The sequence below is a fragment of the Monodon monoceros genome, unplaced genomic scaffold, assembly GCF_005190385.1.
Source record: "Monodon monoceros isolate NGI ecotype Baffin Bay Population unplaced genomic scaffold, NGI_Narwhal_1 Super_Scaffold_17, whole genome shotgun sequence".
Lineage (NCBI taxonomy): Eukaryota > Metazoa > Chordata > Mammalia > Artiodactyla > Monodontidae > Monodon > Monodon monoceros.
This window is the reverse complement of record NW_021703773.1, coordinates 17332344-17355324: the sequence shown is the minus strand read 5'-3', so window position 1 is coordinate 17355324 and position 22981 is coordinate 17332344. Positions and strand designations below refer to the sequence as shown.

Below are 22981 nucleotides of genomic sequence, written 5' to 3'. Positions count from 1 at the left end.
ATGCCAAGGTCTAAACACAAGTCAAATTTCAATATGCTATTTTGATATGTATATGATTTAATATTCAGTCTATGAAGCATATTTTCTTTTTTGAGGTAAATATTTCTTTTTAAAACCCTACAGTTTTAAAAAAGTTTTTACAACTATCTTGATCTTTAGTTACCATTCCTAATTATGTCTTAAAAGTGCTGGTTAGAAATTAACTGATATTAATTTGTGGTTGTTAAATATCCTGTGTTTATACTGGAAACCAGTTTTTCCCCTGCAAGTGATAGTTTTGGAATATCTATCAAAAGAATCACAGCTAAAATTATTTCCAAAAAGCAAAAATCCAACAGTAGGCTTCCAGTGAATACATTATGAAGATAAAAATAAAGAAAATAATGAATTAAAAAATTTCAAACTATGAAATTTTAAACCAGTAAGCATTACTTAAAGGATAACTTCTCAAATATGTTTGACAAGAGTTACAGAATTTAATGCAAAAGTACCATTTGATATTGTAAGAGATATATTAATAGTTTTATCAAATCTATACCAAAAATAAATATAAAAATCCACACTGTACAAAAACAATTAAACAAAATGTATGGAACACGTATATACCTACTTACGTATGAGTCTTTTCTATGTACAAAGTCCCTATACTCAGGAAACGTACAATATTATAGGAGGACAAAAAATACAGAAACAACCAATTCCAAGGCAGAATACGTTTATCTGGCACATGGTAAGTACTCAATAAATATTTCTTGAAGGAAGTGGGAGGGAGGGGGGGAGGGAACGGGAACCAAAAAAGCATAGAGAGATACAATTCTTACCACAGACTTCAAATTCTCCAAAAAAAGAGCCCTACTTAAACTCTAGCCTTTTGTATCGCTACTGTCACCTTTATTCTCATACTATGCCACCTCCCTAGGCAACCTCATCCATACACATTGCATTAATTACCAATCATGTACAGATGAATCCCAAACACATACCTCTTCCCAGCCTTCCCCCCGATCTCCAATGGAAATAATCCAAAGCATCAAAAATTAATTCATTAAAAGCTAATGTGTGAAGTAGCCAATTTGTCAAATTACCGAAGATTGAATTTTTTGAACTTTTATACATTTTTCTTTCACCTCAGTTACCTTTTTTGTTGTTGAGAATGTTTAAGATCTGTTCTCTTAGCAAGTTTTAATTATACAATGCTGTACAATATTATCAACTACAGTAACCATGCTTCCATTAGTCCTTGAGGATTTATTTTAAGTTTGGTTTTGCCATAACTCTATCTCTGAAGAAGAGATGGCTATAATTGTTTTAACCTAACTTAAGGCATTCATTTGACAGTTTCAAGCAGATTATCAAACAACTAATTATTTGATACGATGATTTTCAGTGAATTGAAATCAATGATGAAGAGCTAGATCCTACTGCCTCCTTGATATCTCCTCTTTTACAAATCTAAGGCATTTAACTACATCATGTCCAAAACTGAAGTTGTGATTTTTCCCTTTAACGCCAGTCCCTACTGCCATCCATCCAGTTAAGCCAACCAGAAATCCTTAGTACTCACTACTCCATCATTACCATTGCCACCATCGTTAGAAGCTTCTGATGCTTGGACAAGAGTCTCCTCTCTGATCTGCTCATGGCCACTCTGGACCTCTGTAATCTGTCTCCACCCTGAGATCTTTCAAAACACAATATAATCATGGCAGGCACCTGTTGAAAACAAGACAACAGGCCCAAAATGGAGTTGCCTATGCTAAGCCCCATGTCACCCAACTGAGACTTAATTACAGTGTCAGTTATCTCCCACTGGAATCTTAAACCAGTCATCAGGAATCACCTGATCAGCAGCAGTTAGGTCATCTGTCTGACAGACCCCTACCATCTCCTGAAGGCAAGTGACCTCACAATAACCAACCTGCTTTTTCTGGCCTAATATAACTTACTTGTTCCTGCTTCCTTCTGCCTATAAAAGGCCTTTCATTTTGTACAGCTCCTCAGAGCCCCTTTATATTTGCTAGATTGGATGCTGCTCAATTCATTAATCGTTGAATAAAGTCAATAAGATCTTGAAAATTTACTTAGTTGAATTTGGTTTTTTGGGGTTTTTTTTTGCGGTACACGGGCCTCTCACTGCTGTGGTCTCTCCCGTTGTGGAGCATAGGCTCCGGACGCGCAGGCTCAGCGGCCATGGCTCACGGGCCCAGCCGCTCCGCGGCATGTGGGATCTTCCCGGACCGGGGCACGAACCCGTGGTCCCTGCATCGGCAAGCGGACTCTCAACCACTGCGCCACCAGGGGAGCCCTGAATTTGGTTTTTTAATACACCAAATTCTCCTGCAGCTTAAACCACTACCACAGTTTTCCATTACTTCTGGGATAAAAACAAAAATGTTTAATATCAGCTTAGAGACTCTGAATGATTTGGCCCTACCCATATTCCACATACCATATTCCTCCTTGCTCTTTGCACTTATAGCCACCCAGATCTTTTTTCCACTCCTCAAATGTATCACACTCCTTCTTGTCATGGCACCTCAGCACACGCTGTTTCTTCTGCTGAAATTCTCCACTCCCGATTTCCCATTTACCTAGCTAGCTCTTATGATTTCATATTTCATGGTGATATTTATTTCCCCAAGGAAGATTTCTCTGAGCTACCTGACTAGGTCACTTCTCAAAAATACACTCTCATAGAATCAAGAAACTTTCTTTCATGGCACTGAGTTATAATTTGTTGTTTATATGTAAATTTTGTTGATCAGTATTGGCTTCCTCCACCAGACTGCAAGCACCATGAGGGTGGAGAACATTTACCTTTCATTCCCCTCACCACTATATCTCCAGTGCCTAGTGCAGTGCCTGCCATTTGATAGTTGTCCTCGACTACATGTCATTTAATATTCTGTGAGATGAAATGGGAAGGGTGCATAAAAGCACTTCTGCTGCTTTCCAAAGTACTATGGCTGTCTTGAGAAAAAATACTCTGTGATTATTTTTTGAGTTGTGAACTGAACTAGTTCCTTTTTTTCATGGAACCCAATTTTTACTTGAAAGAATAACTGACAGACAAATTATGGTTATTTAGACCTGGGTATTTGGCAGACATTTTTGTACAAGTGAACAAAGTTGCTTCTTGCTTAAAGAAAACTGACAGTATTTGTTGTTAATGATAACATTTGAGATTTCAAATAAAAATCAGAATATTGGAAAACTTGTGTACACCACGAATTTGACAGCTTTCCAATAAGTAAAAACTTTTCTGATGAGATTATGACAATATTAGTGAATGTGATTTTAAAAAATATTGTATAAAAAGATATGTCAACATTTGGAAGATCTGCATAATTTAATAAACCAACATTTTCCAGTTGATGTTACAAGATTATATAAGGGAAAAAGATCCATTCAAAGTGCAATGTAGGCCAATGTATTTTAACAAAACAGATAACAAAAAAGTTTCAAAGTCCACATTGTAGCTAAACTTTAAGAAACTACCATTAGCCAAGTATTGATACAGTACCAAAGAAGAATATCTACAATTATCTAAAAGGCTACTGAAATACTCTTCCCTTTTCCTACTTCTATATTTGTGAGGCAGATTTTGTTCAGATACTTCCTGAAAAACAATACATTGCAACGAATTGAACACAAAAGCAGATATGAGAATCCAGATGGCTTCTATTAAGTCAGACATTAAAGTAACTTTGCAAGAATGTACATAATGCCCCCAAATTTGAGAACCACTGCTCTAACACATGGAAAGGTGATAAACAATTAACTTATATTTACACTGCAGGAGCCATGACATATTCAGAAGAGATATGGGAAGAATTTTTGTCCAGGTCTAACTGGAGCCAGCCCTCTGAGTTATTCTGTTTAGACTGGATATAAGAACTGACTTGGCAGAGTAAGAACCTATTATAAAGAGTAAGGCAGTGTTTAGTTGGATGTACTGAGAAAGAGGAAACAACAGAAATTTCTGAAAACAGAAAAGATACCAGTAGGAGTTGATAAGAAATATTAGTCTGGTAACATTGTAGAGCATAGTATCTTTTGAAACACCACATTGCTTGTTTAGTTGTTCTGAAAACTTATACTGCTCCACATTTTTACAAACTAGAGACGAGAAAAATCTTATAAAATTATTGAGATAACTGAAGAAATATACTTACATTTGGGCTCATCTGTTGTAACAGCCAAAATAAAATCATATGGAGTCATGAATAACTGCCCTTCACATTCTACAGAAGCAAACAAACGAAATCGCCTTTCCCGAGATGTTGCATAGAGATCTAGGTCTTCAATGTCTGTTCTGCCAACAGCAACCTAAAGTAAAGAAAGCAAGTAAGTCTGGACTGTGTGAAGTAACACCTCCTTTTAGATGATAAATGTTTTCAATTATGTTGATAGTGAATTAACAGAACAAATGAAAAAGTGTGAAAATATTGTCTTCTGGAGAACTTAATCATATTATAAATAATTACCCACATGAATAAAATGAACTAATGTTCAAAAGATCCCACAGTGAATATCATTAAGGTTCTGAAGACTTTACACTGGCACTTTGAAGGACCTGCGATTTATTTCTTCAGTTTCAGTCTCAGAGAACATTAAATTTCTGACCTAGTAGTTTCTTCAGAAGGAACACCAACACTTGCTGAATGCCTACTATGTACTCTCTATATAGGCTTATTTATTTAATCTGAACTCTTTTCATTGTAGCCTATTAATTTTCTAAAAGAAGAAAGGGAAAGTGTGATAGGCTGTTCATGGTGACCACTAAGGAAACCACTTAGTGGTAGAGCTTAGATTCGAACTGAAGTTGCTAAGTCTGCATCACTACAGTAGAGTTACCACCAATGTTCGCTCTGAATTCTACCTAAGGTTAAGATAAGCAGAATCAAGAGTGTGTGTATATGGGGGGGAAGGGGATCTCCTTTTGTCTTACTTAAAGATCTTTCCTTGTAGATAAATAATTTCTCACTATTACTTATTTTCTCTCTGAACTATAACAACTTTTTTAATAAAATGATTTTTTCCTGATTCCAAAAGTGATGCATAGTTACTATATATAATTTAGAAGATAGAATTTAAAATTTTATAGACATAACTGTTTTTGTTTTCTTTTTTGGCAAAAAATGGGGGTTATACTATGCTGTTCAGTAATCTGATCCTTTTTACTTATTAACACATTTTTGACCAGAGACATACTATGGCTACAAAATCCTCCAGTCAATAATGTGTTAATATATCATGTGTCATTTTTCCATGTCCCTAAATAGTCTAGTAGACCATTTTTAGTAACTATATAATATTTAATAGTAAATGTTTGTAGCTTAACACAATTAATGAATTCTAACTGGTTGACTATTTAGTTAATTCATAGTACTTTACTATTATAAAACAATGTTATAATGACCAGCCTTGAAAATATTTAAATATATCTACAAATAGTTCCTTGGGGTAAACTCCTAGGAGTAAACTTGATTGGTCAAACAAAATCATTTCATACATATTATCAAACTGCCTCCAGGGAGTTTATAGCAATTTACATGACTAGCAACAATATAAAAATTATATTTTCACACATTTCATAAAAAATTATATCAGAAAAAAATTCTTATTTAGGATGACAAGCTTAATCTCTTTATTGTCTCTTCTACGTCTACTAAGTCACTATGCAAATTATGTACAAATTGTCAAAATTATTTAAAAATCTAATATTTTGAGAAGTTGTATCAAACAAACCATAAGAAGTTTCAGTAAGGAAACTACATTTTGTGTTTCTAAGTTACACCTTACTAAATGAAAAGCCAGGCAAATGAGTAATCTTTTTCCACTGTTCTGAAGACTAAGACTTTTCAAAACATTACAGAAGTAGTCAAATAAAAAATTAAAAAGAAAAATTTTAATGCCATTTTTTAGTGGCATGTATAAATAGGGAGAATCTACAATCTCAGTCCTTAAGGAATATACAATCTATATGGAGGGACAAAATACTACTTGGAGAGACAAAAGGTACAAACATGGAAAAGAGAATAAGTCAAGTTAGAGTAAATAGAAGAAAAGCACAATAGATTGAGGTTAATATGAAGCTTCAGGAAGAAGAAAATATGAATTTTAATGTCAGGAAGAGATATGAGCATTCTAGGTTTACATGGCATATTTGAAGATGGTAATAGTCTTCCTGGAACAGAATATTTGCATTCATGTAAAAGGGTAGGTAAATTGATAACAATTTCTGAAGGCAAGACTAAAGCACCAGGATTTAATCTGACAGAAAGCAAATGGCTTTAGGAGATTCTTAAGTGGAACAACGACACAAAGAAAATGGTGCTTTAGAAAGATAAAGCAACCTGGTACCAGACATAAGCTAGCTCAGCAGTATATTAATAGCAATACTCAGGTAATTCATTTGTATTGGGAAATTATTTTGGCTCTACCATGGTAAGGAGACACTCAATCACCCAGTGTCAATAACAAGCGATAATCTCCCTGAATAGTTCTCCCTGAATATTCCTCAGGGATCAATCTACCATCTTAAGTCCCCTTCTGCATATATATCCCAGCAGTTTCTTCTTCCTCTTTGGGCAGGGAAACCAATACTGTCTGTGACCACAGTTTACTCTCCTGCTTTCTTCTTGCTAAGCCATTTCCTTGGACCTAGGTGGCCCCAATCAACCATGACTCATCTCCACTGAATTTCCTGGAGGACCACTGAGTGGGGAGCACTCACTGTTTCTGCACCACAATCTGAAGTCATGCTTCAATCTAACATCCGGAACCACAATTTTTGCCTATTTCCTATGACCTAATATGGACTTGATCTGTGACTTCTGCCCTTACCTGGTGCTGCCATTACTGCTCATGAGGTGCCTGTGTTTTCTCATCAAACTTTCCTTCCTTAAGCCCAGTCCCAGCACGCCAAAGCTGCCTGACCGCTGCAGCTGGGAATCTGATCCACCTGTGAGCTGATGCTGACAACTCCTCTTTCTCCTTAATGTCTACTAACAATCAATTAATGAAGCCTGTTGTTCTCCCTCTAATTTCTCACATCCACCCACTGTTACTACCTTTGTTTAAGCACTCACTATTTCCCTAAAATTTTACAGTAATGGACTATGGTTTTTGCCTCTAATCCATCCTATATTAAGAGAAAGAAAGAAAAAAAGGCAGAACTGTGGAACAATTTGTATTCTTTAAACACCCAAGGAACGGTATCAGAAGAAATCTGAGTTCAAGGTTGTCATTAAAACTCCACTGTACATATGAGTTCTACCTCTTGTTGCCTTAGCAAAACTACTCATCATTTTTGATAATGGCACTAGGTGCCTACTGGTCTATTTATCACCTTAAAAGAGGTGTGGGGAGGAGTTTGGGAATGGTTTGTGTCCCAGACAAAAAAATATATATCCTAAAAGGGAAGACTATGATTTACATATAAAAGTGATAACCAAAGCCTTGGTGCTTAAATGGGCTTCCTGCTACTGCAGTTGTGTTGCTTCCTCCATTGCCTCTGATCAATTTAGTGTAATAAATCACATAGTGTAATAATACACCCGGGCACTGCTCAAATGAACCATGGACTTGTAGAAAGTAAAAACCAATTTTCTCATGAGATCACAGTAAACCGGCCTGATCCTAGAACAGTCTAGTTATCATCAACTGGGAGGACTGAGCTCATCTGGCTGAAGGATGGGATGGGATAGAGAGCAGAACAGGAAATCAATACTTGGGGTTTTTTTTTAATTAATTTTAATTTTTGTCTGCATTGGGTCTTTGTTGCTGGGCTCAGGCTTTCTCTAGTTGAGGTGAGCACACAGGCTTAGTTGCTCCACAGCATGTGGGATCCTCCTGGACCAGGGATTGAACCTGTGTTCCCTGCATTGGTAGGTGGACTCCCAACCACTGTGCCACCAGGGAAGTCCCTGGGTTGGTTTTTACACTTTCTGTTCTCTTACACTGACTGATTTGCCTGTTCATACTCAAATGCCATACTGCTTTAATTGCTATAGCTTTTGATTATGTTTCTGACATTATGTAAAGCAAGACTCCATCTTACTGTCAATCTTTTTAAAATATTTGTGCTGAGTGATATGCAATTTTTTCTTCTAAGTGAACTGTGAAATTAAGATGTCAAATTCTGTTTTAAAAACCCCACTGAGGTACTTCCCTGCAGTCCAGTGGTTAAGACTCCACAATTCCAATGCAGGGGGCATGGTCAGGGAACTAAGATCCCACATGCCATGCAGCGTGGCCAAAAACAAAACAAAACAAAACAAAACAAAAATCCCACTGATATTTTGTTCGGGAGGACATTGAATTTTGTGTAATTTAGGATGACTTGATTTTTCCCAACTGGGAACCCAGATGTCTATTTATTCAGGTCTTCAACTACATCTTTCAGTAAAGTTTTACAGTTTTCTCATATAAGTTTTTAAAAAATTTTGGTAGATTTACTCATACATTTCATAGTTTCTCTGTAATTGTGAATGGAACCTTTTATTGCTATTACATTTTCAATTGGTTATTTCTGATGAATGGGAAAGCTACTGACTAGTAATTTGCTTTGTATCCAACTAACCTTACTAAATTCCTTCATTAATCTTAATAACTTTTTTCTTGGATTTTCTAGGTAGATAATCATAAGTTCTTTCAAAGTAGTAACAGTTGTAACTTTTACTTCTTAATATTTAAACCTCATCTTCATTGTCTTAATTACTAAAGGTTTAAGTTTCTAAAATGATGTTGAATAATATCAGGAATATTAAGCATTCTTGTCTTGTTCCATAGTTTGCAGAGAATGCTTTTAATGAATTGCCATTAAATGCAATGTTTACTATTGGTTTTGATAATTATCTTCCACCTTAAATCAGGAATGGGTGTTTACCTAGTCTCCTTTGGTCACTGAAAATAAATGAGTTTAGAATTAGAATGGTCTTTAGAGATCATTTGGTCCTCTTGTTTTTTTACCTTTCTACCAGAATAACAACATAAATATGGTCCCCTACCAAAAATTAAAATGTGTTGGGCAAGTAGAAGCATAAACAGAAATCCCCAAACAAAAACTCAAAAGGAATGGGACAAAACTCTATACTATTTACATTATCTTTTAACTATTTTTGGTTTCCAAGATGAATATTTAATATCAACTACTGAGCTAACGTGAATTCATTCATTCAGCAGACACTTTGTGTGTGCCTACTACATACAAATGAATTAATTATAAAATAATTAGTCAATTGGAAGATAACTTTGTCTAAAACTATTTTAGGGACAAATATAAATAAATAAGCTTGGTTTAATTATGTCTAGTTTCAAACCTTTCAGTTGTCTACATGCCTCTTTCTCTGCAGTTTATGAACAGATGAAGAATAATTTTTCTTTTTTTTTTTTTTTTTTTACTGTGGTAGAGTTCTAACCAAGTTAAACTTTACAGTGTTTTGGAGGTTGACAAGGAGCAGCGGTCCATGAAGGTCAGCTGAGGACACCTGACCTGACCTACTAGAATCTCTGAGAAAACGGACAGCTTCAGGCCAGTAGACCACCAAAGGTCAGAAGGAATTCAGACCTTTAAAAGATTCAGTTTTGCTTTTGAAGTTTCCAAAGTTTAAAAAATCTAAACCTTCTGAAGTTATTTTAACATCACTACTATGAATACTCAGAAGCAAGAATCAATAAATAAAGGTAGAAAATGATACTCAAACTGGTTTTCTAATCCTCTTGGCAATGACAACGATCTTGTATCATGTTAATGTTCTGAGCCTTTCAAAAAACAAATACAACCATTTCCCTCGAGCATACTGGCCTGAATCTGTGGGTATAATCCTTATATTACAAGGAGCAGGTTAATTATACCAGTATTCACTGGCCGATCTACTTTAATACCTTTTTTGCTCATCTAAATCTAGTATATCTTGGGAATTCCCTTAGGACTCTACCCTTCCACCGAAGGGGGCCCGGAGGCCTGGGTTCAATCCCTGGTCAGGGAACTAAGATCCCGCATGCTGTGCAGCAAGGCCAAATATATATATATATATATATATGTATATATCTCTCTCTCTCAAGTATATCTTTTAAAAGTCAATTTCCAAAACCTAAAATTAATCTAAACATCTTTTATATATAATATGTACTGTTTCAGTAAATTATACTTTTTACATCATAAATTGCCAATACAGTTAAAAGTCATCAATAAGTATAATGTACCTAAGGCGAGAGGGAAAATTAACCAGAAAGCAAAAAACCTGAATTATATCCATTTAGTTGTTAAGACATTAATTGCTAAAATGTAAATCTTTATTATAAATCCAATATTATGTACCTAAAAAATAAGCCTTTCAAAAGTGGTAAAGTATAACTAGACCATTTGTGAACCACAGGGAAGAGACTGACAGGTGTTATACAAGTCATGTTCATTTAAGAAAAATTCTTAATTTCTATAGGTTGACAGTCAAATTAAAAAACAAATATTTGGGGGCTTCCCTGGTGGCGCAGTGGTTGAGAATCTTCCTGCCAATGCAGGGGACACGGGTTCGAGCCCTGGTCTGGGAGGATCCCACATGCCGCGGAGCAACTAGGCCCGTGAGCCACAACTACGGAGCCTGCGCATCTGGAGCCTGTGCTCCGCAACAAGAAAGGCCGCGGCAGTGAGAGGCCTGTGCACCGCGATGAAGAGTGGCCCCCGCTTGCCACAACTAGAGAAAGCCCTCGCACAGAAACGAACACCCAACACAGCACAAATTAATTAATTAATAAACTCCTACCCCCAACATCTTAAAAAAAAACACACACACAAATATTTGGGAAGCTGAGGAAGTGACAGCCTTTAAATCGTTAAAAAATAGTAAAGAGAAAACCTGTAGGCTTATAACGGCTAGAAGAAGAAATAGCCTCTACGAAGCTGGAGGGCAGTAGAAGTACAGATGGAGCTGAAGACCAGCTAGTTTAGCTTCTAAGAAGTAATCTCTCCAAAGTAAATACAACACAGTTTCCACGTTCCATTTTTTTCCTGAAGATGCCTCTTTAAAATGGCCTACTTTATAAGGTGAAATCCTTTTTCTGCATGTACTCTTGCCTTCTTTCTTTGTTTTTTGTTTAGTTTTTGTTATTATCAGCAGGCCCACTGAGAAACCTCTTAAATGCAGGAAGATTGAAACGTAATTTTTGTCAGGCAATAAGTAGAACATCAAACCATGGAGTTTATTAATTATCGATTTAAAAATTTTGCTCTAATTAAAACTTCTTAAGAGATTGAATTCAGGACTTCCCTGGTTGTGCAGTAGTTAAGAATCCACCTGCCAATGCAGGGGACACAGGTTCGAGCCCTGGTCTGGGAAGATCCCACATGCCGCGGAGCAACTAAGCCTGTGTGCCACAACTACTGAGCCTGTGCTCTAGAGCCCGCGAGCCACAACTACTGAAGCCCACGTGCCACAACTACTGAAGCCCATGTGCCTAGAGCCCGTGCTCCACAACAAGAGAAGCCACCGCAATGAGAAGCCGTGCACTGCAATGAAGAGCAGCCCCCGCTCACGGCAACTAGAGAAAGCCCACGCACAGCAATGAAGACCCAACGCAGCCAAAAAAAAAAAAAGACATTGTTAAAAAAAAGAGAGATTGAATTCAATTAATATTATTTGTACCTTGAATTCAAGTTTTCCCTGTTTTTTGTAAGAACCAGAGTCTTTATTGTGAGAACTCTGATACTGAAATAGTGTCCTTGACTCCCTCTTCCTCTCACCATCTGAGGTTGAAGACACTTAAGGACTATTTGTAGTTGCTTCACATCAGTCTCTGGAACCAATCCTGTCTCAAGTTGGAGGTGTCCAAAGATTTTAAGGCCAGAGATTTGGGTGGTGGTGTCTGTTTTGTTCTGGGACCAGGAACTGAGCTCCTGATTTGATTCTTATCATCAGAATCCATCCTTTATTTCCCAGTTCCAGTACCTGATTTCTTACCTGTGCCTGAGACCTTCTCCCGATCCTTTAGTAGCTCCCCTGGAACTACAGCGCGTGCTAAGCTCCCCACTCCAGTGCTTGGTATTAAGCTGCTATTTACCAGGTCTCCCTGATGCCTCATTCTAGACTCTCTCTGCTATAGAGATCCACTAGTTATCAATAAATTCAGTGGTTGCCTACTGCTAGAACTTCATGAAACCAACTAAGCTAATCCTAACCAAAGTCTAGTCGTAGCCTGTTGATAAAAACAAGAATGAGTCAAACTTTACTCTATGCCTGGAATGAGCTCTGGGAACTGTACTGGTCTCTGAGCAATGGCCAGCTCCAGGAATATTTTAGATCAACTTCCGTTTCCTGTTCAGCTTTTCAGTTTCTCTGGAGGTGAGCCCTGATACCTTTGCAGCTATTGCCAAGGAGATGAACCTTTGCTCCATATCAAAAGGTCAATGGGATTCTTTTAGTCAGACTCTTAGGAAAGCGACCTGCAAGAAAACTTCTGCTGCCACACCCTCTCTACTATATAAGATGCTACTCCAAATCAATCCTACTTAATCACATCCTTTGTATTAATGTATCTTACTTAGACTGACAATACACCTTCCCTGAGAGTTAACTCTGTACCTTGGATAAATCCTAGCTATTTCCTTTATATATCCGACTATTCTGTCGCTTGTACTCTTTCCTCCCCATTCATACTGTGTTGCAGTTACCTGTCTACATATGATTAACATAGTGCCTGGCATATCTAAGGGGCTTGGTAAATGTTTATTGCGTGAAGGAATGAATGCTTATGGATGAAAAGATAATTGGGAATGGGATAATAAACAGCCAAAGGGATACTGAGTGTGGGTCAGATGGCAGTGAAGGACAACCAGAAGAGAGGCTTCTGATTCCAAGCTGGGAATCTAGACTGAGATAATAAAAGAGAACCTAAAGCTTTAGTGAGAAAGGTACCACATTATAACTTAGGTGTATCCATCTTTTCAAAGTTGTTCAAACATACCATCTTCATAACTAATGTTGGTAATTGTTTAAGTTATCTATTGTAATAAGAAGCCTTATGGGATTTATTTTTAATTTTGACTGTTTTTTATTTTAATAGAGTAAAAATTCCAGTAACATGAATCTCTTCTTAATTGCAGATTCAGGCAAAAGTATTAATAACTTCTGGCTTAAGTCTTGAAATTTGGAGCACTCAATTCTCAGGCACTCCTGCCAAGTGACTGCAACATATAAAAACTGGGTAATTCAAGTTTTTCTTTTTTTCATATTTAGATTTTAAAACAGGGTTCCACGTACTTAACTTTTTAAAATAATTACTGATACTAGGTATATATTACTTCTGCTGCCTTCTTTCAGTTATACATTACCAATTTTCTCCTACAATAAAGAATAATTTTTGCTTCTATGATATCTTTCCAAAAAGGACAGTAAAATTCACAAATTCTAGCTTCTGACTACAGGAATAACAACAACAACAACAAAAATGGACAGTATAGGGCTTCCCTGGTGGCGCACTGGTTGAGAGCCGCCTGCCGATGCAGGGGACACGGGTTCGTGCCCCGGTCCGGGAGGATCCTGCGTACCGCGGAGCGGCTGGGCCTGTGAGCCATGGCCGCTGAGCCTGCGCGTCCGGGGCCTGTGCTCCGCAACGGGAGAGGCCACAACAGTGAGAGGCCCGCGTACCGAAAAAAAAAAAAAAGGACAGTATAACTGATGAGAATTTTATCAGTATATGAATTAGGGAAGGCCAGAAAGAGAAGAATATAGGTTTTCACATTTAACTGAATACTGGGAGTTACAACATAGAAGAAGGTGCTTGGTTATCATTAGAGAAAAAACAAACATAAATATAATTTGAAAGAGATTCAAATTTGGTAGATTACACTTTTTGCTACGTGGAGGACTGACTGCAAGAGAGGGCAGCAGTGGAGGGGCAAGAAGCCAGCACAGGAAAGGTGTAGAAGATGTAGCATACGATTTATTTGGCAAAATCCTGAACCAAGTACAAGACCCAGACTGGGGACCTTAGCCAAGAATATAAGTGATACACAGGGGTTCAAGCAGCAGGCAAATTCGCTCAAGTCCACTATTCAAAATTAGAATTTTAAATTTTAATTTCTAAGAACTTCATTTCTTTCATTAATAAAGAACAATTCATTGTGAAAATAAAGTATCATCAAACTTCAAATAATGAAACTACAGCATGTGTGATTTTCACAAATATTACATTTTTTAAATTTTTAAATTTTATTTTATTTACTTTTTTATACAGCAGGTTCTTCTAAGTTATCAATTTTATACACGAGTGTATACATGTCAATCCCAATCTCCCAATTCATCACACCACCACCACCCCCCACCCCCACGGCTTTCCCCCCCTGGTGTCCATACATTTGTTCGCTACATCTGTGTCTCAATTTCTGCCCTGCAAACCAGTTCATCTGTACCATTTTTCTAGGTTCCACATATATGCGTTAATACACGATATTTGTTTTTTTTTTTCTGACTTACTTCACTATATATGACAGTCTCTAGATCCACCCAAGTCTCAACAAATGACCCAATTTCGTTCCTTTTTATGGCTGAGTAATATTCCATTTTATACAAGTAACACATCTTCTTTATCCATTCATCTGTCGATGGGCATTTAGGTTGCTTCCATGACCTGGTTATTGTAAATAGTGCTGCAATGAACATTGGAGTGCATGTGTCTTTTTGAATTATGGTTTTCTCTGGGTATATGCCCAGTAGTGGGATTGCTGGATCATATGGTAATTCTATTTTTAGTTTTTTAAGGAACCTCCAAACTGTTCTCCATAGCGGCTGTATCAATTTACATTCCCACCAACAGTGCAAGAGGGTTCCCTTTTCTCCACACCCTCTCCAGCATTTGTTGTTTGTAGATGTTCTGATGATGCCCATTCTAACTGATGTGAGGTGATACCTCATTGTAGGTTTGATTTGCATTTCTCTAGTAATTAGTGATGTTGAACAGCTTTTCATGTGCTTCCTGGACATCTGTATGTCTTCTTTGGAGAAATGTCTATTTAGGTCTTCTGCCCATATTTGGATTGGGTTGTTTGTTTTTTTCATATTGAGCTGCATGAGCTGTTTATATATTTTGGAGATTAATCCTTTGTCCGTTGATTCGTTTGCAAATATTTTCTCCCATTCTGAGGGCTGTCTATTCATCTTGTTTACGGTTTCCTTTCCTCTGCAAAAGCTTTTAAGTTTCATTAGGTCCGATTTGTTTATTTTTGTTTTTATTTCCATTACTCTAGGAGGTGGATCAAAAAAGATCTTGCTGTGATTTATGTCAAAGAGTGTTCTTCCTATGTTTTTCTCTAGGAGTTTTATAGTGCCCAGTCTTACATGTAGGTCTGTAATCCATTTTGAGTTTATTTTTGTGTATGGTGTTAGGCAGTGTTCTACATTCATTCTTTTACATGTAGTTGTCCAGTTTTCCAGCACCACTTACTGAAGAGACTGTCCTTTCTCCATTGTATATCCTTGCCTCCTTTGTCATAGATTAGTTGACCATAGGTGCGTGGGTTTATCTCTGGGCTTTCTGTCTTGTTCCATTGATCTATGTTTCTGTTCTTGTGCCAGTACCATATTGTCTTGATTACTGTACCTTTGTAGTATAGTCTGAAGTCAGGGAGTCTGATTCCTCCAGCTCTGCTTTTTTTCCCTGAAGACTCCTTTGGCTATTCGAGGTCTTTTGTGTCTCCATACAAATTTTAAGATTTTTTTGTTCTATTTCTGTAATTTGCAATTTGATAGGGATTGCATTCAATCTGTAGATTGCTTTGGGTAGTATAGTCATTTTCACAATATTGATTCTTCGAATCCAAGAACATGGTATATCTCCCCATCTGTTGGTATCATCTTTAATTTCGTTCATCAGTTCTTATAGTTTTCTGCATACAGGTCTTTTATCTCCCTAGGTAGGTTTAATCCTAGGTGTTTTATTCTTTTTGTTGCAATGGTAAATGGGAGTGTTCCCTTAATTTCTCTTTCAGATTTTTCATCATTGGTGTATAGGAATGCAAGAGATTTCTGTGCATTAATTTTGTATCCTGCAACTTTACCAAATGCATTGATTAGCTCTAGTAGTTTTCTGGTGACATCTTTAGGATTCTCTATGTATAGTATCATGTCATATGCAAACAGTAACAGTTTTACTTCTTCTCTTCCAATCTGTATTCCTTTTATTTCTTTTTCATCTCTGATTGCCATTGCTAGGACTTCCAAAACTATGTTGAATAACAGTGGTGAAAGTGGACATTCTTGTCTTGTTCCTGATCTTAGAGGAAATGCTTTCAGTTTTTCACCATTGAGAATGATGTTTGCTGTGGGTTTGTCATATATGGCCTTTAATATGTTGAAGTAGGTTCCCTCTATGCCCACTTTCTGGAGAGTTTTTATCATAAATGGGTGTTAAATTTTGTCAAAAGCTCTTTCTGCATCTATTAAGATGATCATATGGTTTTTCTTCTTCAATTTGATAATATGGTGTATCCCATTGATTGATTTGCGCATATTGAAGAATCCTTGTATCCCTGGGATAAAGCCCACTTGATCATGGTATGATCCTTTTAATGTGTTGTTGCATTCTGTTTCCTAGAATTCTGTTGAGGATTTTTGCATCTATATTCATCAGTGATATTGGTCTGTAATTTCTTTTTTTGTAGTATCTTTGTCTGGTTTCGGTATCAGGGTGATGGTGGCCTCATAGAATGAGTTTGGGAGTGTCCCTTCCTCTGCAATTTTTTGGAAGAGTTTAAGAAGGATGGGTGTTAGCTATTCTCTAAATGTTTGATAGAATTCACCTGTGAAGCCATCTGGTCCTGGACTTTTGTTTGTTGGAAAATTTCTAATCACAGTTTCAATTTCAGTGCTTGTGATTGGTCTGTTCATATTTTCTATTTCTTCCTGGTTCAGTCTTGGAAGGTTATACCTTTCTAAGAATTTGTCCATTTCTTCCAGGTTGTCCATTTTATTGGCATAGAGTTGCTTGTAGTAGTCTCTTAGGATGCTTTGTATTTCTGCGGTGTCTGTTGTAACTTCTTCTTTTTCATTTCTAATTTTATTGATTTGAGTCCTCTCCCTCTTTTTCTTGATGAGTGGCTAATGGTTTATCAATTTTTTTTATCTTCTCTAAGAACCAGCTTTTAGTTTTATTGATCTTTGCTATTGTTTTCTTTGTTTGTATTTCATTTATTTCTGCTCTGATCTTTATGATTTCTCTCCTTCTGCTAACTGTGGGTTTTGTTTCTTCTTGTTTCTCTAGTTCCTTTAGGTGTAAGGTTAGATTGTTTGAGATTTTTCTTGTTTCTTGAGGTAGGCTTGTATAGCTATAAACTTCCCTCTTAGAACTGCTTTTGCTGCATCCCATAGGTTTTGGATCGTCGTGTTTTCATTGTCATTTGTCTCTAGGTATTTTTTGATTTCCTCTTAGATTTCTTCAGTGATCTCTTGGTTATTTAGTAACGTATTGTTTAGCCTCCGTGTGCTTGTGTTTATTACATTATTTTCCCTGTAATTCATTTCAAATCTCATAGCGTTGTGGTCAGAAAATATGCTTGATATGATTTCAATTTTCTTAAATTTACTGAGGCTTGATTTGTGACTCAAGATGTGATCTATCCTGGAGAATGTTCCATGCACACTTGAGAATAAAGTGTAATCTGCTATTTTTGGGCGGAATGTCCTATATATATCAATTAAATCTATCTGGTCTATTGTGTTACTTAAAGCTTCTGTTTCCTTATTTATTTTCATTTTGGATGATCTGTCCATTGGTGTAAGTGAGGTGTTAAAGTCCCCCACTATTACTGTGTTACTGTCGATTTCCTCTTTTATAGCTGTTAGCAGTTGCCTTATGTATTGAGGTGCTCCTATGTTGGGTGCACACATAATTGTTATATCTTCTTATCATTATGTAGTGTCCTTCCTTGTCTCTTGTAACATTATTTTAAAGTCTATTTTATCTGATATAAGTATTGCTACTCCAGATTTCTTTTGATTTCTATTTGCATGGAATATCTTTTTCCCCTCACTTTCAGTCTGTATGTGTCCCTATATCTGAAGTGGGTCTCTTGTAGACAGCATATATATGGGTCTTGTTTTTGTATCCATTCAGCAAGCCTGTGTCTTTTGGTTGGAGCATTTAATCCATTCATGTTTAAGGTAATTATCAATATGTATATTCCTATGACCATTTTCTTAATTGTTTTGGGTTTGTTTTTGTAGGTCCTTTTCTTCTCTTGTGTTTCCCACTTAGAGAAGTTCCTTTAGCATTTGTTGTAGAGCTGGTTTGGTGGTACTGAATTCTCTTCGCTTTTGCTTTTCTGTAAAGCTTTTGATTTCTCCATCGAATCTGAATGAGATCCTTGCCGGGTAGAGTAATCTTGGTTGTAGGTTCTTCCCTTTCATCACTTTAAGTATATCATGCCACTCCCTTCTGGCTTGTAGAGTTTCTGCTGAGAAATCAGCTGTTAACCTTATGGGAGTTCCCTTGTATGTTATTTGTCATTTTTCCCTTGCTTCATTCAACAATTTTTCTTTGTCTTTAATTTTTGCCAAGGTGATTACCATGTGTCTCGGCATGTTTCTCCTTGGGTTTATCCTGTATGGGACTCTCTGTGCTTCCTGGACTTGGGTGGCTATTTCCTTTTCCATGTTAGGGAAGTTTTTGACTATAATCTCTTCCAATATTTTCTCAGGTCCTTCCTCTGTCTCTTCTCCTTCTGGGACTCCTATAATGCAAATGTTGTTGCGTTTAATTTTGCCCCAGAGGTCTCTTAGGCTGTCTTCATTTCTTTTTGTTCTTTTTTCTTTATTCTGTTCCGCAGCAGTGAATTCCACCATTCTGTCTTCCAGGTCACTTACCCGTTCTTCTGTCTCAGTTATTCTGCTATTGATTCCTTCTAGTGTAGTTTTCATTTCAGTTATTGTATTGTTCATCTCTGTTTGTTTGTTCTTTAATTCTTCTAGGTCTTTGTTAAACATTTCTTGCATCTTCTTGATCTTTGCCTCCATTCTATTTCCCAGGTCCTGGATCACCTTCACTATCATTATTCTGAATTCTTTTTCTGGAAGGTTGCCTATCTCCACTTCATTTTGGTTTTTTTCTGGGGTTTTATCTTGTTCCTTCATCTGGTACATAGCCCTCTGCCTTTTCATCTTGTCTGTCTTTCTGTGAATGTGTTTTTTGTTCCACGGGCTGCAGGACTGTAGTTCTTCTTGCTTCTGCTGTCTGCCCTCTCCAAATATTACTATTAAATATAATACAATTATGATTTCTTGGCTTCTAGTGGGCATATTCTAATTAGATATGTTAAAATTTTTTATAGAACCATTTTTCACAGAACAGGAAAAATACAGACATTGTAAGTTTAAGTTAAGGTATCAGTGCAATATTTTTAGATGTGGCATCTGTTTTTGGGAAAATGGAATTTTTTATATCAAAAAGATGTTGCAAAACTGCTACTGACAACTACCCGGAATGGATCTCAGAGTTGGCACATAAATTATCTTATTTGTAAGCTTAAGGTAACACAACAGAAAAATGAAATCATAGAAATCTAGAGGTAGAAGAGACTTTAAATTTGCCTTTTCATTTTACTGCTTCCAGGAAATTGCAAAGGAAGGAACACTTCCGAACAGATTTTATGAGGGCAGCATCACCCTGATACCAAAACCAGACAAAGATATCACAAAGAAGAAAACTGCAGGCCAATATCATTGATGAACATAGATGCAAAAATCCTCAACAAAATACTAGCAAACTGAATCTAACAATACATTAAAAGGATCACACGTCATGATCAAGTGGGATTTATTCCAGGGATGCAAGGATTTTTCCATACTCACAAATCAATGTGATACACCATATTAACAAATTGAAGAGTAAAAACCATATAATCATCTCAATAGATGCAGAAAAAGCTTCTGATAAAATTCAACATCCATTTATGATAAAAACTCCCCAGGGGCTTCCCTGGTGGCGCAGTGGTTGAGGGTCCGCCTGCCGATGCAGGGGACACGGGTGTGTGCCCTGGTCCGGGAGGATCCCACATGCTGCAGAGTGGCTAGGCCCATGAGCCATGGCCGCTGAGCCTGCGCATCCGGAGCCTATGCTCCTCAACGGGAGAAGCCACAACAGTGAGAGGCCCGCATACCAAAAAAAAAAAAAAATCTCCAGAAAGTGGGCATAGAGGGAACATACCTCAACATAATAAGGCCTATATATGACAAACCCACAGCTAACATTATACTCAATGGTGAAAAGCTGAGAGCATTTCCTCTAAGATCAGGATGCCCACTCTTGCAACTTTTATTCAACATGGTTTTGGAAGTCCTAGCCACAGCAATCAATGAAGAAAAAGAAATAAAAGGAATCCAAATTAGAAAGGAAGGAGTAAAACTGGTACTGTTTGCAGATGACATGATACTATACATAGAAAATCCTAAAGACACCGGCAGAAAACTACCAGAGCTCATCAATGAATTTGGAAAAGTTGCAGGATACAAAATTAATATACAGAAATCTGTTGCATATCTATACACTAATAATGAAGTATCAGAAACAGAAATTAAGGAAACAATCCCATTTACCATTACATCAAAAAGAATAAAACACCTAGCAATAAACATACCTAAGGAGGCAGAAGACTTCTACTCTGAAAACTGTAAGATTCTGATGAAAGAAACTGAAGATAACACAAATAGATGGAAAGATATACCATGTTCTTGGACTGGAAGAATCAATATTGTTAAAATCACTATACTACCCAAGGCAATCTACACATTCAATGCAATCCCTATCAAAATACCAATGGCATTTTTCAAAGAACTACAACAAATAATATTAAAATTTGTATGGAAACACAAAAGAACCTGAACAGCCAAAGCAACCTTGAGAAAAAAGAACAGAGCTGGAGAATTCAGACTTCCTGACATCAGACTACACTACAAAACTACAGTATTCAAAACAGTATGGTACTGGCACAAAAACAGACACACAGATCAATGGAACAGGACAGAGAGCCCAGAAATAAACCCACGCACTTATGGTCAGTTAATCTACAACAAAGGAGGCAAGAATATACGATGGAGAAAAGACAGTCTCTTTAATAATTGGTACTGGGAAAACTTGACAGCTACCATAAAAGAATCAAATTAGAATATTCTCTAACACCATATACAAAAATAAAGTCAAAATGGATTAAAGACCTAAATATAAGACTGGATACTATAAAACTCCTAGAGGAAAACAAAGGCAGAACACTCTCTGACATAAATTGCAGCAATATTTTTTGGGTCCCTCTCCTAAAGTAAAGGAAATAAAAGCAAAAATAAACAAATGGGACCTAATTAAACTTAAAGGCTTTTTCACAGCAAAGGAAACCACTGACAAAGTGAAAAGACCACCTACTGAATGGGAGAAAATATTTGCAAATGATATGACCAAAGGGATTAATATCCAACACATATAAATAGCTCATACAACTCAACATCAAAAAATCAAACAACCCAAATAAAAAATGGGCAGAAGAATTGAATAGACAGTTTTCCAAAGAGGAAATTCAGATGGTCAACAGGCACATGAAAAAATGCTCAACATTGCTAAGCATCAGGGAAATGCAAATCAAAACCACAATGAGATATCACTTCACACTTGTCACAATGGCTATCATCAAAAAGAAAACATATAATAAACGTTGGCAAGAACGTATAGGAAAGGGAATCCTCGTACACTGTTGGTAGGAATGTATATTGGTGCAGCCACTGCGGAAAACAGTATGAAAGTTTCTTAAAAAACAAAACATAAAATTACCATATGACCCAGCAATTCCACTCTTGAGTATATACCAAAAACAAACAAACAAACAAACAAAAAAAACCCCAAAACCAAAAATACTAATTTGAAAGGATACATGCACCCCAATGCTCACAGCAGCATTATTTACAATTGCCAAGACATGGAAGCAACCTAAGTGTCCATTGATAAAGGAATGGATAAAGAAGATGTAGTATACACATACATACACACACACACACACACACACACACACACACACACAATGGAATACTAGTCAACCATAAAAAAGTATGATGTTTTGCCATTTGCAGCAACATGGATGGACTTGGAGGGCATTATACTAAGTGAAATAAGTCAGACAAAGATAAATACTGTAAGATATCACTTACATGTGGAATCCAAAAAATGCAACAAACTAGTGAATATAACAAAAAAGAAGCAGTCTCACAGATGTAGAGAACAAACTAGTGGTTACCAGTAGGGAGAGCGAGGGGAGGGGCAACATAGAGGTCGGGGAGTGGGAGGTACAAACTATTGGGTGTAAGACAGGCTACGAGGATGTATTATACAGCACGGGGAATAGAGCCAGTATTTTGCAATAACTGTAAATGGAGTGTAACCATTAAAAATTGTATAAAAAATTAAAAAAATTTTTTTTCAAAATTGACTTCATTTTACAGCTTCTAGAAAATTGCATTTTACACTTTTTAGCAAATTATTTTATGGGAATTGCTTAACATTCTTTTCAAGTTTGCTAAAAATGTTTAGGGAGTTTTCCTTCTAGTTCTAGAAAATGCTGTCTTCTGTTTTACTGAGAAACTGCAAAACATTCTACATTCTAGATCTTTAATCTCAGTTGTGTTACTTACAAAAATTGAACATATACATGTGTATATACATGGAAATAAAATTTTCAAACACACCTGTAAAATAACATTCATAATTTAGTCATAAAACTAAGTAATGATCATTTTCAGGTAACTGTGGATCCTCTAAGTCATGCTGTCATAAGATAAGCGGCTTAAGAAATGGTACAAATGATAAAACTTACATTTTTAATTACCACATCTTCCGCCCCAAAATAAAAAATATTGTCTCAATGCAATTATTTTCTCTGGAATTTCAAAACTCAGACCTTTGCAACTAGTACTTAGATGTTATTTCTTAAGGTAGTAAAACTAGGGCC

General features: G+C 36.6%; 1 protein-coding gene across 9 annotated transcripts in view; it reads right to left on the bottom strand.

Moving 5' to 3' along the window:
• Window positions 1-22981, bottom strand: part of MICU3 (mitochondrial calcium uptake family member 3) — a 114704-nt gene that overhangs the window by 71808 nt on the left and 19915 nt on the right. For all 9 annotated transcript variants that reach the window (XR_003794164.1, XR_003794165.1, XR_003794166.1 and 6 more), the window contains exon 2: window positions 4176-4329. Coding sequence is in view for 2 of the 9 variants with exons in the window: in XM_029226349.1 (XP_029082182.1) it covers window positions 4176-4329 (154 nt within the window). In the remaining 7 variants the exon portion in view is untranslated. The remainder of the gene's footprint in view (window positions 1-4175; window positions 4330-22981) is intronic.